General features: G+C 37.3%; 1 protein-coding gene across 1 annotated transcript in view; it reads left to right on the forward strand.

Moving 5' to 3' along the window:
- Positions 1-5495, forward strand: part of LOC148854728 (uncharacterized) — a 29464-nt gene extending 23969 nt beyond the window's left edge. The window contains exons 12-15 of the mRNA XM_088982027.1: positions 2285-2354; positions 2542-2622; positions 4914-4993; positions 5082-5495. Coding sequence (XP_088838153.1) covers positions 2285-2354; positions 2542-2622; positions 4914-4993; positions 5082-5160 — 310 coding nt within the window. The 3' untranslated portion in view covers positions 5161-5495. The remainder of the gene's footprint in view (positions 1-2284; positions 2355-2541; positions 2623-4913; positions 4994-5081) is intronic.
- Positions 5496-12820: the final 7325 nt, after the last annotated feature.

Consider the following 12820-nt stretch of genomic DNA (forward strand, 5'->3'; position numbering starts at 1 on the left):
CAAAGAGAAAAGAAACCTATCCAGCTTAGAGCAAATAGGACTTGATTGGAGATTGGACCGAGTGAATGACTTTTGGGCTAAGGGAATCTCTGAGTTCAAAAACATCCACAAACCGATTAAACTTCCTCATACTAGTTGTCACCCTCTGATTGCTAACGTTAGTTTCCTCCGTGAACCTAATCACATTGAAATCCCCACCCACACACGAAGACCCATCCCAAAGTCCTCTGACATCAGCTAGTTCCTTCAAGAAATCCTTCCTCTCTCTGTAGTCATTTAGACCATAAACATTTGTCAAGACCCACTCGTAACCATCCGCTTGCTGCTTGAACTTCAGTGAAACTGAATATTTCCCAATAAGCTCCTCCACACCTTCAACCACATCCTTCTTCCACAAAGTAACTATCCCCCCTGAGGCTCCCCATGAGGGGGCAGCCACCCAATTGATCCCCTAGCTCTTCAAAAACTCCTAGCCCATCTTCCATCAAAATCCATTCTTTTGGACTCCTGTATTAAAACAATGTCAGGATCAAACCGCTTTAACACCTCTTTGATCGTGCTCTTTTCTTTGCACTTCCTATACCCCTCACATTCCAGCTAAGAATCTTCATTGACAAGTCTCTCTCACGTCCCTTCTTCACCTGCCCACTACTTCCCCCCTTTTCTTCTATCTCCTTTCACCCCAAACTTTTTATCACCTTCGACATCCCTTCTCAACCTCTCAACATCGCTCAGTTTCCTTTTGTTTACTTTGATATCCTCCTTTCTCTTTGTAAGCCCCCTTTCAGGATGTTCAAGTTGTCCAATCTACAACCCAGTTTCCCCACAAAATCTGCTATTGAATCCTCTTTCCTGTTTCCTTCCACCAACCCACCCCCTGTCGTTTCTCCTTCATTTCTCCTCTCCTTTCCTAATCTACTCCCACTTGGCCCCTCCCCTCTGATCTCAGTCATACCCTCCCTCCTCAAGACATTTTGTTCCAACTCATTAAAAGCTCCTTCAATAATTTCCCACACCTTCTCATTTCTGTACCTTCCTAGCGGCTCCCCTTCTGATCCTTCATCAGCCTGTCCACAACACTAAGGCCTCTACCTTCAACACTGGCTTCACATACTGGGGCTGCAAAGCTTGGAATGGGAACGGAATCTGGAACAAAGGACACGGAAGACTCATCAGTAACAAAAACCAAATTGACTCGGTTACCTGGGATTAACTGAAGTGGTGGGGTTGCCTCTGGGCATAGATTCACGGCCTTCCGAACTGGTTTGGTAAGTTGGTAATTAGCTGCCCCCTTAAGTTGGTTGGGAGTCAGATCTGTCTTCTGGCTAATCTGGCAATCTGTCCTCTTTCCCCAAAGTTTACCCCTTGCAGATGTATTCATGCTCTGCTTCAGGTTCTCCTGATTTGCCACACTAGTTGTGCCTTGCACAATCTGAAGCCTTGAAGAAGGGCTACTCCCATAAGGTTCAGCAGTCTCACTTGGAAGGTATACTGAGTTTGTTTGTTTCCAGTGTATCTTGTTCTTACTTTTACTTTAAAGGTTATTGCAGTCTGGCCTGTTTTTTGACATGTGTCTGATTCACAAAAATAAGGTACCTGGTGGTAGATTAGTTGTTGGCAAACTTTTGTTCTAGAATAGAACTTGAACATTAGTGCTCTATGCTGGCTATACTAATCAGTGCATGTGATTGTTGCACAACTTGATAAATTGTTGGCAAACTTTAGTGCTCTATGCTTGCTACACTAATCATTGCATGTGATTGTTGCACACCTTACTATTGAAATCTTATAGTTGGTAAATAATGTTTCAACTTGGGTATGGAGAACTAAATACTCTCATTTTCTTTTGGGTGTAACTGAGAAAAATCAATTATATCAACTAAAGGCCAAGGTGGAAAAAATGAAGAGAATAAATCACAGCAAGGCAGCTTGACAGATGTTGTAATACAGTGCTACTAATGATAAGCGCACTGATTTACAGCATACAGTTGTGGTCATGCTGAGTGGATGATTTTCTTTGGTTCATAGTAGTCCTAGTTGGCTATCTTCTGGAATCCATTACCATCTTAACTTGTAGTTGTCAACTATGGAAAGGGAAAGCCTCCAATGTAGGAAGTGTTTTCAACGTCCCATGCCTTGCAGTATTACATCTCCTATTGTTCTTCACCATTGTTTTCCTGCTTTTTGTTCTTGCTATATGTTGCAATATATCTGTAAGGTGTTTTCATACAGCTGTCTCATCTTTTGATGTCATTTTGTTGTGTTTTGTGTACTTATCGTGAAGATATAACACCTTCTGTGGTTACCCTCCTGAGATAGTGAAGAAAATGCCCAAAAAGGATCTTGCTGAAGAGGTACGAACCGTTCTCTTTTGAGTGATCTCTTTCCTTTTATGCATTAAGTTGGCCAATGTTTATCGCTTTTGTTTTCGTGCCATAATTTCCTATAAAGAGCTCACCAATTTACTAAGTAACTTCCAAAATTATTATTTATTATGCTGCTTTCTTATGTGTTTGTTCAATTACTCCACTGCTATCTCAGGTGTGGAGACTACAGGCGGCTCTTGGTGAACAAACAGAAATTACAAAATATAGCCAGCAGGAGTATGAAAGACTTCAAAATGTAATGTTACTGACCTTACCTTGCAAATCTCCCATATGTGAATACAACTGCAAAGCTTGTGTAGTTTCATCTGTTGCATTGATCAGTCATGGTCTAGAGTGCTTCTATCTCTAATTCTGACATGGAAATGCCTATGTAAAGAAAGAAAACTGAAATGTGTTGGATTCCCCTAGCTGTACTGCAGCCATGTTTTAATGATCATTGTTTGATGCTTAGGAATCAGCTTAGGTTGCTTTGGTGATTTCATTGAGGACCTACAAGTTATTTGTATTTTTATCAAAATTCCAACTTTTGGGGCTAAAAAATATTATTAGAATTTTATCAGTTTTGGAGATGCTTTAATCATTTTCAGAACTTCATTTTAGTTGCTTCAGAGGATATGGTGGCATTTAACAGCTGTTAAAATAGGAACTGAAAACAAAGTACTGAAAGATAATGTGCCATTCAGCATTTCAATGACTCAAGGCCTACCTAATTGCTGAACAATGAATCACAGGTGTTAGAGTGATTGTTTGACCTCTAAAATTTTATTATATAGTGTAAAAAAATTATTATATACCAACAATACCCGACTTTGATACATTTTTAAATTTAGAAGCTCTTCATACCACTTTCAGTATCTTTTTTCTGTAATTATCAACATCTCCTAAGATTAATTATTTATCTTATTCTACCTTTTAGGGTTTTCTTTTAAGTAATATAAATTATGACAGTTGCAACTAGTCTTTCATTTTGTTCTCAAGAACAAAATTGGTCTTTCTTCTTATTAGTTCCTTTTGACAATTCGTGGATAAATCCATGCCATTCATCTTTTTTGCATCCTAACTAAAGCAGTTTCTTTTTTGTTGTTTTTCCCCTTGGTGGAAGTATTATTGTCCTTTAAAATCTTCTAGTGATATAATGGGGACTGAATACTCTGCTTACTTGGTGGCTTTGGAAGATGTGAAACACAAGCACTTCCATCAGTTTATTTTGTGTTCTCGATACATATAATATATCAATAGGTATATTAAAGAATATATCAAAGTGAACTAGCTTCCTTCAAACTTACATAATGGTAGACGTGGTGACAGGAAAGAAATCTTTGATAAGTCAAGTTCTTTGAGTGAAGAAGTATCAGCGTGTGCTATACACGTGATTAGTTACCAGGACCTGATGTCTGTTATGACTAGATTGCAGACAATTTAGAGTGCCTTCACTGCCTATGAATAAATAAAGGACATTTGTTCTCATTATATTGGCTCCACAAAGATGATTGGTCTGCATATTTTCACTGGAGCGTTTTGTTTTCCCCATTTCCTTGAAAAAGCTGTTTGGGTTCTGGATTTTCTTCTCTTCCATTGGCAATTCTATGCAGATTGACCAATCTGGGGTCTTGGGAATGGTAAGCGGATACGGTCCTAACCTTTGGCATAAAGTAATGGCCCCTATACCCTCCAGCACTGGGCTGCCCTAATTTATCTCTAAAATCCTGCTCCAGTTATGTTGATCATATATATTTGTATGCAAGTGAGGCACACGTGATGTTAAGAACCCACAATTTTTTTAATGTCTTTAGATGGTCTGCTGTTTTAGTCTTATGCATTTACACTGCTACAAGTATGTCATTGGCCTGTGGTCTCAGCCAAAGATTAGAATGCCTAGATATGGTGGGTATGTAAAATGGAAAGGTTTTAGATTTCAATTTTAAACTAGATTTTGACCTGGTTTCAAACCAGAATCGTTACCACGTTTTTAACAGGGATAGAGTTCCATAAAGGCATTAATTTCTTTTACATGCCAACTTCATTTGTCATTATCAAAACTGGAATTAAACTTAAAACTTCTGGATATTTCATCAGAACTTAAATCCTTGGGAAGTGAATAACTGGGATAAGGCCTATCATTTCTTGAAATCCACAACTAACCAGGCACATTCTGATGACGGGTTTCCAATTTTAAATTCGTAAAGCTATATACTACCTTTTTCATTTTAAAATGCTGGGATATTATCTGAAAAAAATATAGATTCAAGGATTTGTCTATGCATGGGAGTACGCTGTTTCATTATTGGGATGCAGTGCAACTATGCAAGGATTTTCTGGTCAAAATTTTCAATCTATTCATAAAAAAAAGCCATGATATAAATCCAACTCCTTATTTATCAAGTTATTGGGTATTTTGTGGTGAACTTATTTTGTTTGGCAAAACAAGATTTCCTCTCAGTGCTGTTCTTAGCTTATACTAGTTCCTTTTTCCAATGTCAAGTTCCCCAATGGTGCTTATTATGATTACTTAGATGCATTGTTCAGGAAAAGGTCTTATGTAGGATTTGCTTTGAAGGGGAGATCAGCATAGTCCTGCTTCCATGCAGGCATCGCATCCTTTGCAGGTATCTTCGTACTGGACTTTGCGTCTAGATCACCCCAGTATGTTTTACTTTCGAGTTTGTCATTTTGATTCCTTGTTGTGTTCTACAGTACCTGCTCTGAGAAGTGCAAAAAGTGCCCCGTGTGTCGTGTTTCTATTGAGGAACGATTGCCTGTATATGATGTATAGCTTTTAACTGTACTTACTCCCTTCCCGCATGGAGGCCGAGGCTGGGGAACTGATACATAGTTTACAACAAGATTGCCTTTTACCGAGTCCTGACCAGTAAGCTGTTGTCTGTTTCATTAACTGAGATAAACATTAGGAGAGATGGGAAGGTGGTTTCTCAACGTGTCTTTAGGTTGTTTTCTTTTCCTGATTGTATATACACACACTATCACACACATTTGTCTGGAAAAAGTGTCAACAAAGGTGCAAGGCGGCGTGTTGTAATTGTGAGTCTTCAACATGTATTTGTTACTTTACTAGACAGAAGCTCTGAAATGCAATCTCTTCATTTGTCATTGTTATTTGTTGATGATATGGTTCTGTAAAATCATATCTACCAGAGCTTTGTCATCCTCTTGATTGTTAAAAATGAGTACAGCCTTTTATTTTATTTTATTTTTATATAATGCATATGCTGTTAATGTGGTGCCATGTCCGGTACCCGTAATATCAACAAAGGTGGCCTACTTCACTTGGTAGCTGAATCACATTGTTTTCATTAATGTGCTAGTAGTATGGTGGTAAATTAATGCATCGTACTAGGGACTAGTGTTTCTAAGTCTAGGGCCGCCTGCTTTTTTCAGTCGGAAAAAATAATCCTTTACGGATTGGATTATATAGGACATTGGAGTGTACTTTGGCTCCTTTAAAAAAAGAGGGAATGGTCAGTTTCATGGTGGATTTTGAGAGATCGGATCTGCTCCTCACACTGACCTCACAGCATGTCCAGGTGGTGGTATATCGGGAACATCTCCCTTATTTGTATTTATTATTCATGGGGAGATGTTCCCCAATACATGGTGGAATGTGGTTGTGAGATCGGAGTGAGGAGCATATCCCAAATTTTTTTTGAAGGTTTAAAGGATGTTTCATTCATTCAAGAAATTGATATAAGTACAGAGAATTGCCAAAAAGGTTACAATTTCTCAAGAACAAAATATATAAATGAATGAAATAGTGAGAACATAGGGTTCAGTTTGGTAGGAGTACAAATGCAAATATGTAGAGTGCAAATACATACAAAAGGTTTTGCACTCTACATATTTGCATTTTTTCTCCTTTCAAACTGAGCTTAATGAAATTCTGCAATCAAAGGGTCACCAACAGAAGTAGATAAGTACAATTATAATCCACCAATATATGTATATGTTGAAGGAAGGTTGGCATTCTCGATTTCTAGAAAGTTAGATATTTGATAATTTCTAAGAAAGTCCTATTAAAGCCAGTCCACTATCAGGTTACAATCACCCACACATAGCCTTTTTATTTTTCTGAAAATTTAGATATGTGCCATTTTCTGAGAAGTTGCTAAAGTCTATAATTCACTATTACATTTTTCAATCAATTCTTAAAGTGGATTGTGCCTATATTCTATCAATCTTAGTTAATTATTAACCCTTTATGTATCATAACAAAAAAAAAAAAACTATCTATATTTTAAAAATTATTGAAAAGTTGTTTTTTGAAATACATATTTATTGAAATTTTAATAATTATTTAAAATACTAATAAATATAAAAATTTAATATTATTGATTCCATAATGTAAATTTAACATTATTGATTCCCCATACTTGATACGGGGTCATTCATTAATTCATTTTGAAAAACAGATCTCAAATCGGATTATGAAACCACGTCACAATAAGTGCTTTTTCAATACATGGGTGATCGTGGGCCTTGATATCCACCGTGAAAAGGTCCCATTCTCTTCTTTTAGAAGGAGCTAAAGTGTGTTAAGAGTGAGTGGAAAACAAATGGACTAGAATTTGGGGATGGGCGTCGCTTTGACGTGAGGCAAAATTCATTCTTATTGGGAGACAGACGTGTCTATTTATGATATGCAGCGTCTCCTACTTTGATCTCTTCCCTAGATTACTTGGCAACAAAAACAACAAATGAAGATAGCCCAGTAGCATTAGTCTTTATAGATTCTGGATGGTTGTACTTCTATTTCGATTTCGGTTCTACAATATTTATTTCATCATCTCTTCTGGGTAATTGTTTGTTTTCTGTAATGAATTTTTATGGAGTAAAGTTTTAACCACCCTAGCTGGATCATATGGTCCAATTGTTTGACCTATTACCTAGCCCTGAAATTGGTTTTGTTTGAGGAAGGACAGGTTACATTAGATTTTTAAGCTTATATTAGTATAAAATGGGTATGATAGATACAGCTATTGGCTTTTTTTCATGGTAAACTCTGGTCACTCTCCCCCCACTATTCCTTATGGCTTGTCGGTCTAGTGCCATCGGTTCCCTTGTCTGTTATTAGTACCCGTTGTGAGGGAGTACATTTGCTGCTGCACTCTTGTGATCCCACCAATAAAATTCTGAAACTGGAGCACACCAGTGGTGGAAAGTGGAAACAAAAAAGCAATTCATACGATGTTCTGAATTTATTTCCATTTGTTTGCATGTTCGTGTTTCATTTGGTGGTTGCAAAACTATATGAGCTCACTTTCATGTTGTTATTTTTGGCTTTGTGAGGTGGAGCCTACTTGGACAACCTACAAACAAGAGAGCCCAAACCAACCGGTTTTCAGACTTATTGTCCAAGTCTTAAGCAATTCAACCAAAGCCTTAGCCCTCTCAAATGGGGCCATATATTTCTCTTGGAAGAGTCGGAGTTGTCCTTCGTCTTAACATGGCCTTCTAGTAAGGGACCCAAAAACGCTCAGTGGAAGCTTTAATTTTTGAATTGCAAGGTAAAACTTGAGCCTAGAGATGAATCTGTTTAGTTGAACCAACCTGCGTGGTGGACCTAATAAGATTAGGGCTGGCTTTTTTAATCTTAATCTTTGATCGTAACTAGGGGGTGCAAGTCAGGCCGAGTTAGATTGGCCTAATTCAACCCAAGCTGTTGAACTCCCAACCTTAATGCTAATCCGACTATAAGTTCTTGGGTTGGATTCAGATTGGCCTGACTTCTCTATTTCCTTTGGCCAAATATTATTATTTCAAAGGGTTGAGGCCAATTTGGTTTCTGTATTGTAATATGTAAAAGGACAGTTTAGTTTATCATTCTTTAGAAAAAAATTACCTATAAACTTAAAATTATTGATATACATACTCAATACATGTGAATATATACAAGATATACATATATAAATATATACTTAGGCACATTTATGAATGTATAGCGGCATAACATACATGCATATATACACAAATACTTGCATACATGAATACATGTTTACGTGTTATTTATACAAACAAATAATGAAGTTAAGTCAGGTTGGTTAATGCTTCAGTCCTGAACCCAAACTGAAGTTCGAGTCAGGTTCATGCTTTTCAACCATAGCCTAAGCATCAACCTAACCCAAGTCAGATTGAGTTTGGGTTAACCCAGCCCAAGTTGTAGTGTTAATAAGAATGCAGCTTCGTGGCCCACAACATTATAATAGCTTTGCATGGGATAGGACTATTGTTTATAGTCATGGGGACCAATTCATTTTAGCCAAGGCAGTGTTCACTTTGTGGTTCCGTAAAGGGTGACATGGTTCTTTGAAAATTGCAATACTTTTCTTTGAACCATGCAATGCAAGGGAGGTGTTACTCTCTTCGTGGTATGAACCATGGATATGTGAACTTCTTCATTGACCGGAGCTTCTTCATTGGTGTGTGAGAGACGTCATCTTATCACTGATATGCCATACTTATACAAGTGAACCATGTTACCTGATTGAGAAATCTATACTACTAATAAAAGAATGAATAGCCCTATTTTCTAGACTTTTCATTAGACATTTTTATCCCTTATCTAAGCAACATACAACAGGCACAGAAAAGAGCATATATGTCATTTACTCTCACTATAAAAACTGTTTACTTATAACTGTTAAGAAACTATTCACTTATAACTGTTCAAAAACTGTCCACTTATAAGAAACTATTCATTTATAACTGTTCAAAAACTACTCATGAATTGCAAATAACTTTGTCTTTGAGATATTGTCACATGCAAATACATATACATATTTACTAGTTTATAAAAAATTTACAATGAACCCGGATTGGTTGGAGACAAAATCATGCACATCTGGCTGGACTACCTATTTATCACAAATAAACACACCACATATTTACTATGGTCCCCATCCGTACTGAATATTGGCATGTTCACTCGTTATAGGTAACCCAGCCCTATTTGCAAGATTTTGTGTCCAATTCATCCGGACTGCAATAGCAATGTACAGAGTGCCTGTTAACATCATAATCCGTTTGTAAGACAGATAAAACATTAATGCAACCATGAAACGAAAACCTAATTGACCAAAAATGCATTCAATCGTTGTTCAACGCAGTCACAAACACAAACGCTGCTCCACTTGCCATCTCCTCCGCCCCCACCGCAGTGCCATTAATTCCAATACCACAACCACCGCCATTTTGAATGTCAGACCTGAAATTTGTGGTTCGTCGTGATTACATCAGAATACGAAGTAGAAGCAGCTCTCGTGACAGCTCAGTGAGCTCGCCAGACATGCATTTCATCGATCTCTCGTCAAGGAATCGACACTTGTGCAAGCCGTGATGAACGGCAAAGATATGGTTGGATCAGGATTCAGTTCAAGCCCAGAGGTGGGTGGATCACCATTCTGTCCGAGCCCAGACGTTAACACCAAAAAGAATGTTCTCGGCAAGGCCGTTGATCCGATCACCAATAATTCCACCTCCACCCACCGCAGTCTCCATTAATTCTAATACCACCACCACCACCACCTCCTCCATTTCTATTATCTTTTTTTTTTTTTTTTAATTTTCTTGGTTTTCTGGAATAACAACTTTCACTATTGGGGAAAGAAAACAAGTGAAAAGCCAGGAATGGTCCATTGATAAATGGACTTATGGACCCAATTGCTGAATGTTGATAAGTGAAAGAATTCCATTGTCTAAATGTGTGTCTAGAATAGTTTTGAGTTTTCTAAAATACTTGAAAATTAATATGATGAGAATGAAGTTCCCAAACAAAAGGAGACCCACAGGCGGCAGTAGGGGTGTCAAACCTTCAATTGGACTGGATTTGGTCCAATCCGATCCAATTCAATGTGATTTCATTATAAATGGATCAGGTCTAATCCAATCCAATGAATATCATGGACCATTTTGGACTGGTCCAATTCAATGTTTGAACCTTTCAATCTGTTCAAATTCGTTTTGATTTAGATTAATTTCAACTTTTAACCCAAACCCAGTCCATTAACACCTATATTCTTATCTTATATCAATAGATCAGATATTGGCTTAATCCAATCCAATCCAATATAAATTTATTACAAATGGGCCAGGTCCAATTCAATCTAATAAATATTTTGGACTGTATTGGTATAAGTCCAATCCATCCAAATTGATTTTGGACTGAATGGGCCAGGTCCAATTCAATCTAATAAATACTTTATTCCGTGTAAATTACCCTATATATTAATATTAAGTATTAACAGAGCATTAGTACTAGTATTGCACCCATTCGGTTCCAGACGTCCAGTTGCCGCTCAAGAGGACTCTGAGTTGGTCACCTGCGCAAGAGGTAGACTCTGAGTTGCAGAGACAGAGATAGAGACAGATCAGACTCCACTTTTATAGAAATAAAAATATAAAATAGAAACTTTGAATGGCGATATGAGGAAGAAAAAGGTTAAGTGGTGGAATTGTTACCAACTGTTAAGCTAAGAGTGCAAATATGTTCAATATAAAGTTTAAAAATACAAATACGGATCATTGCTTTAAGTAGCAAGTACATTAAGGGGACCATTTTTTTTTTAACCCCAAACTTTATTTCTGATGGAGGGGCTGCCATCTTAAATTTTATTAATTATCCAACATCGAAAGGAAGATAAAAAATACAGGGGAGGACCACCTTGCCCAAAGAACCAAAACAAGAAAACTCTTCTTTACCCACTCCACTCTACCGATCCTCCTAGAATTGCAAATATACCATAAGTGCCACAGATAAGGAATCTTCTCAAGAAGAATTTTGACTAGGCATTTATTGTCACTCTCCAGTCTCCACCTCCACCTCAATGCAAAGAGCAAATCCATCAAGAACATCCAACGTTCAGCATATAGTTGTAAAAACCAAAACAAGAGGGGAAAATCAATGATGCTGGAAAGACATGGTATCGAAAGAGTTTTGATCAATCAAAACCCATTCATGAATTTTACTCCATTTTCATTTTTAACAGTACCTCCACCAGTACTCTCACCTGGATTACCCCTACAAGCCCCATCAACATTTAGTTTGAAAGGAAAAAGAGCAAGGAACTACCAATACACCCATCCTAATCTTTCTTTTTTAATAGGTTTGATAGAAATGTGTAAAATGTATAGCGCTATATGATGCCTATTAGACATTAAAGGTGGGCCTTGCAACCATACCATATCTTTTCTGCGTCATAGATTTTCCCTTTTAATTATGACAGAAAAAGGGACTCCTCTACCCTCAAATCTCTGTGTACATACTCTCTTTCCAGATAGTCCACAATAAAATTGATGGAAGAACTCTAATGAGATGATGGATTTGAGAGTTTTTAGAAGCAGTAGTTCATCAAAGATTCACCCCCATCCACAACATGTAGTGCATGAATGATAGGAACCCCAAATAAATTGCTACACAAAACCCACAATTTATTAGTTAGAGCACCACTAACAAAGACATGATTAACATATTGGTATCTACAACAACAACAACATTTTGAAGCTAATTGAACACCTCGTCTCTTAATTGTATTGTCCAGAGGAACTACATCATGCAATAACTTCCACGTATAAAATAAAGACTTTGGTAGGTAAAACTGTTTTTCAAATTGCTTTATACCATTCAACTTGAGGACCATAGTCTCTTATTACCTCCCATGTTGAGGAGAGAGAGAAAATTCCATTAGCATTACATTTCCAGATAAGCCCGCCATCGTCATCACTCAATGAAAATTTAGAAGAAGTTAGTAAAATCTTGTTTATTGAGATTGTAAAATCATTACATATCTTTTTTTTTGGGTATTCGGTGTCATGCACCATTTATAACTTTCCCTTTGACCCCTTTTCCCCGAAAGTGTTGGTTGCAGGATTTGATTCCGTATCAACATTGGAACAAACCAGTTAAAACACCAACGAGCCAGTCTTCCATTGGTCGCACGAAAACATATCCGATCCATCCCTCTTGTTAGTGTCAATTATGTAGGGGTAATTCTGTCTTTATATTTATGTTTATGTGTTGATGTGTAAGATTATGTTAAATTTAGTGTCCCTTATTTAAGTAGGGGCACATGTGTCTTTTCCACAATATAAGTAATATAAATTAATTCTGGCTGAATGTGAGAGTGATCTTTCTTTCTCTCATTTGAACCAGTTCTTTCTCTCTTTCTTCTCCTCTTCTTCTTCTTTCTCTCTCTCTCTCTCTCTCTCTTCCTTCTTCTTAACTGTTATCAGATTAATAGAATTCAAGGACAGGCCGAATCCTAATACCTCCAAAGATCCTACTTTAATAGGCCCACAAATTTAAATTTGTGAGCCCACATCCACAACAATACAACAATCCATGGGGCCATTGCACCTTTAAAGAGGAAAGAGAACTGATTTACCAATGGAGTGACAATTAATTAATTCACTCAACCCAGATTGTC

Source organism: Nelumbo lutea, chromosome 4 (assembly GCF_056320005.1).
Source record: "Nelumbo lutea isolate HS-2025 chromosome 4, American lotus-T2T, whole genome shotgun sequence".
Taxonomy (NCBI): domain Eukaryota; kingdom Viridiplantae; phylum Streptophyta; class Magnoliopsida; order Proteales; family Nelumbonaceae; genus Nelumbo; species Nelumbo lutea.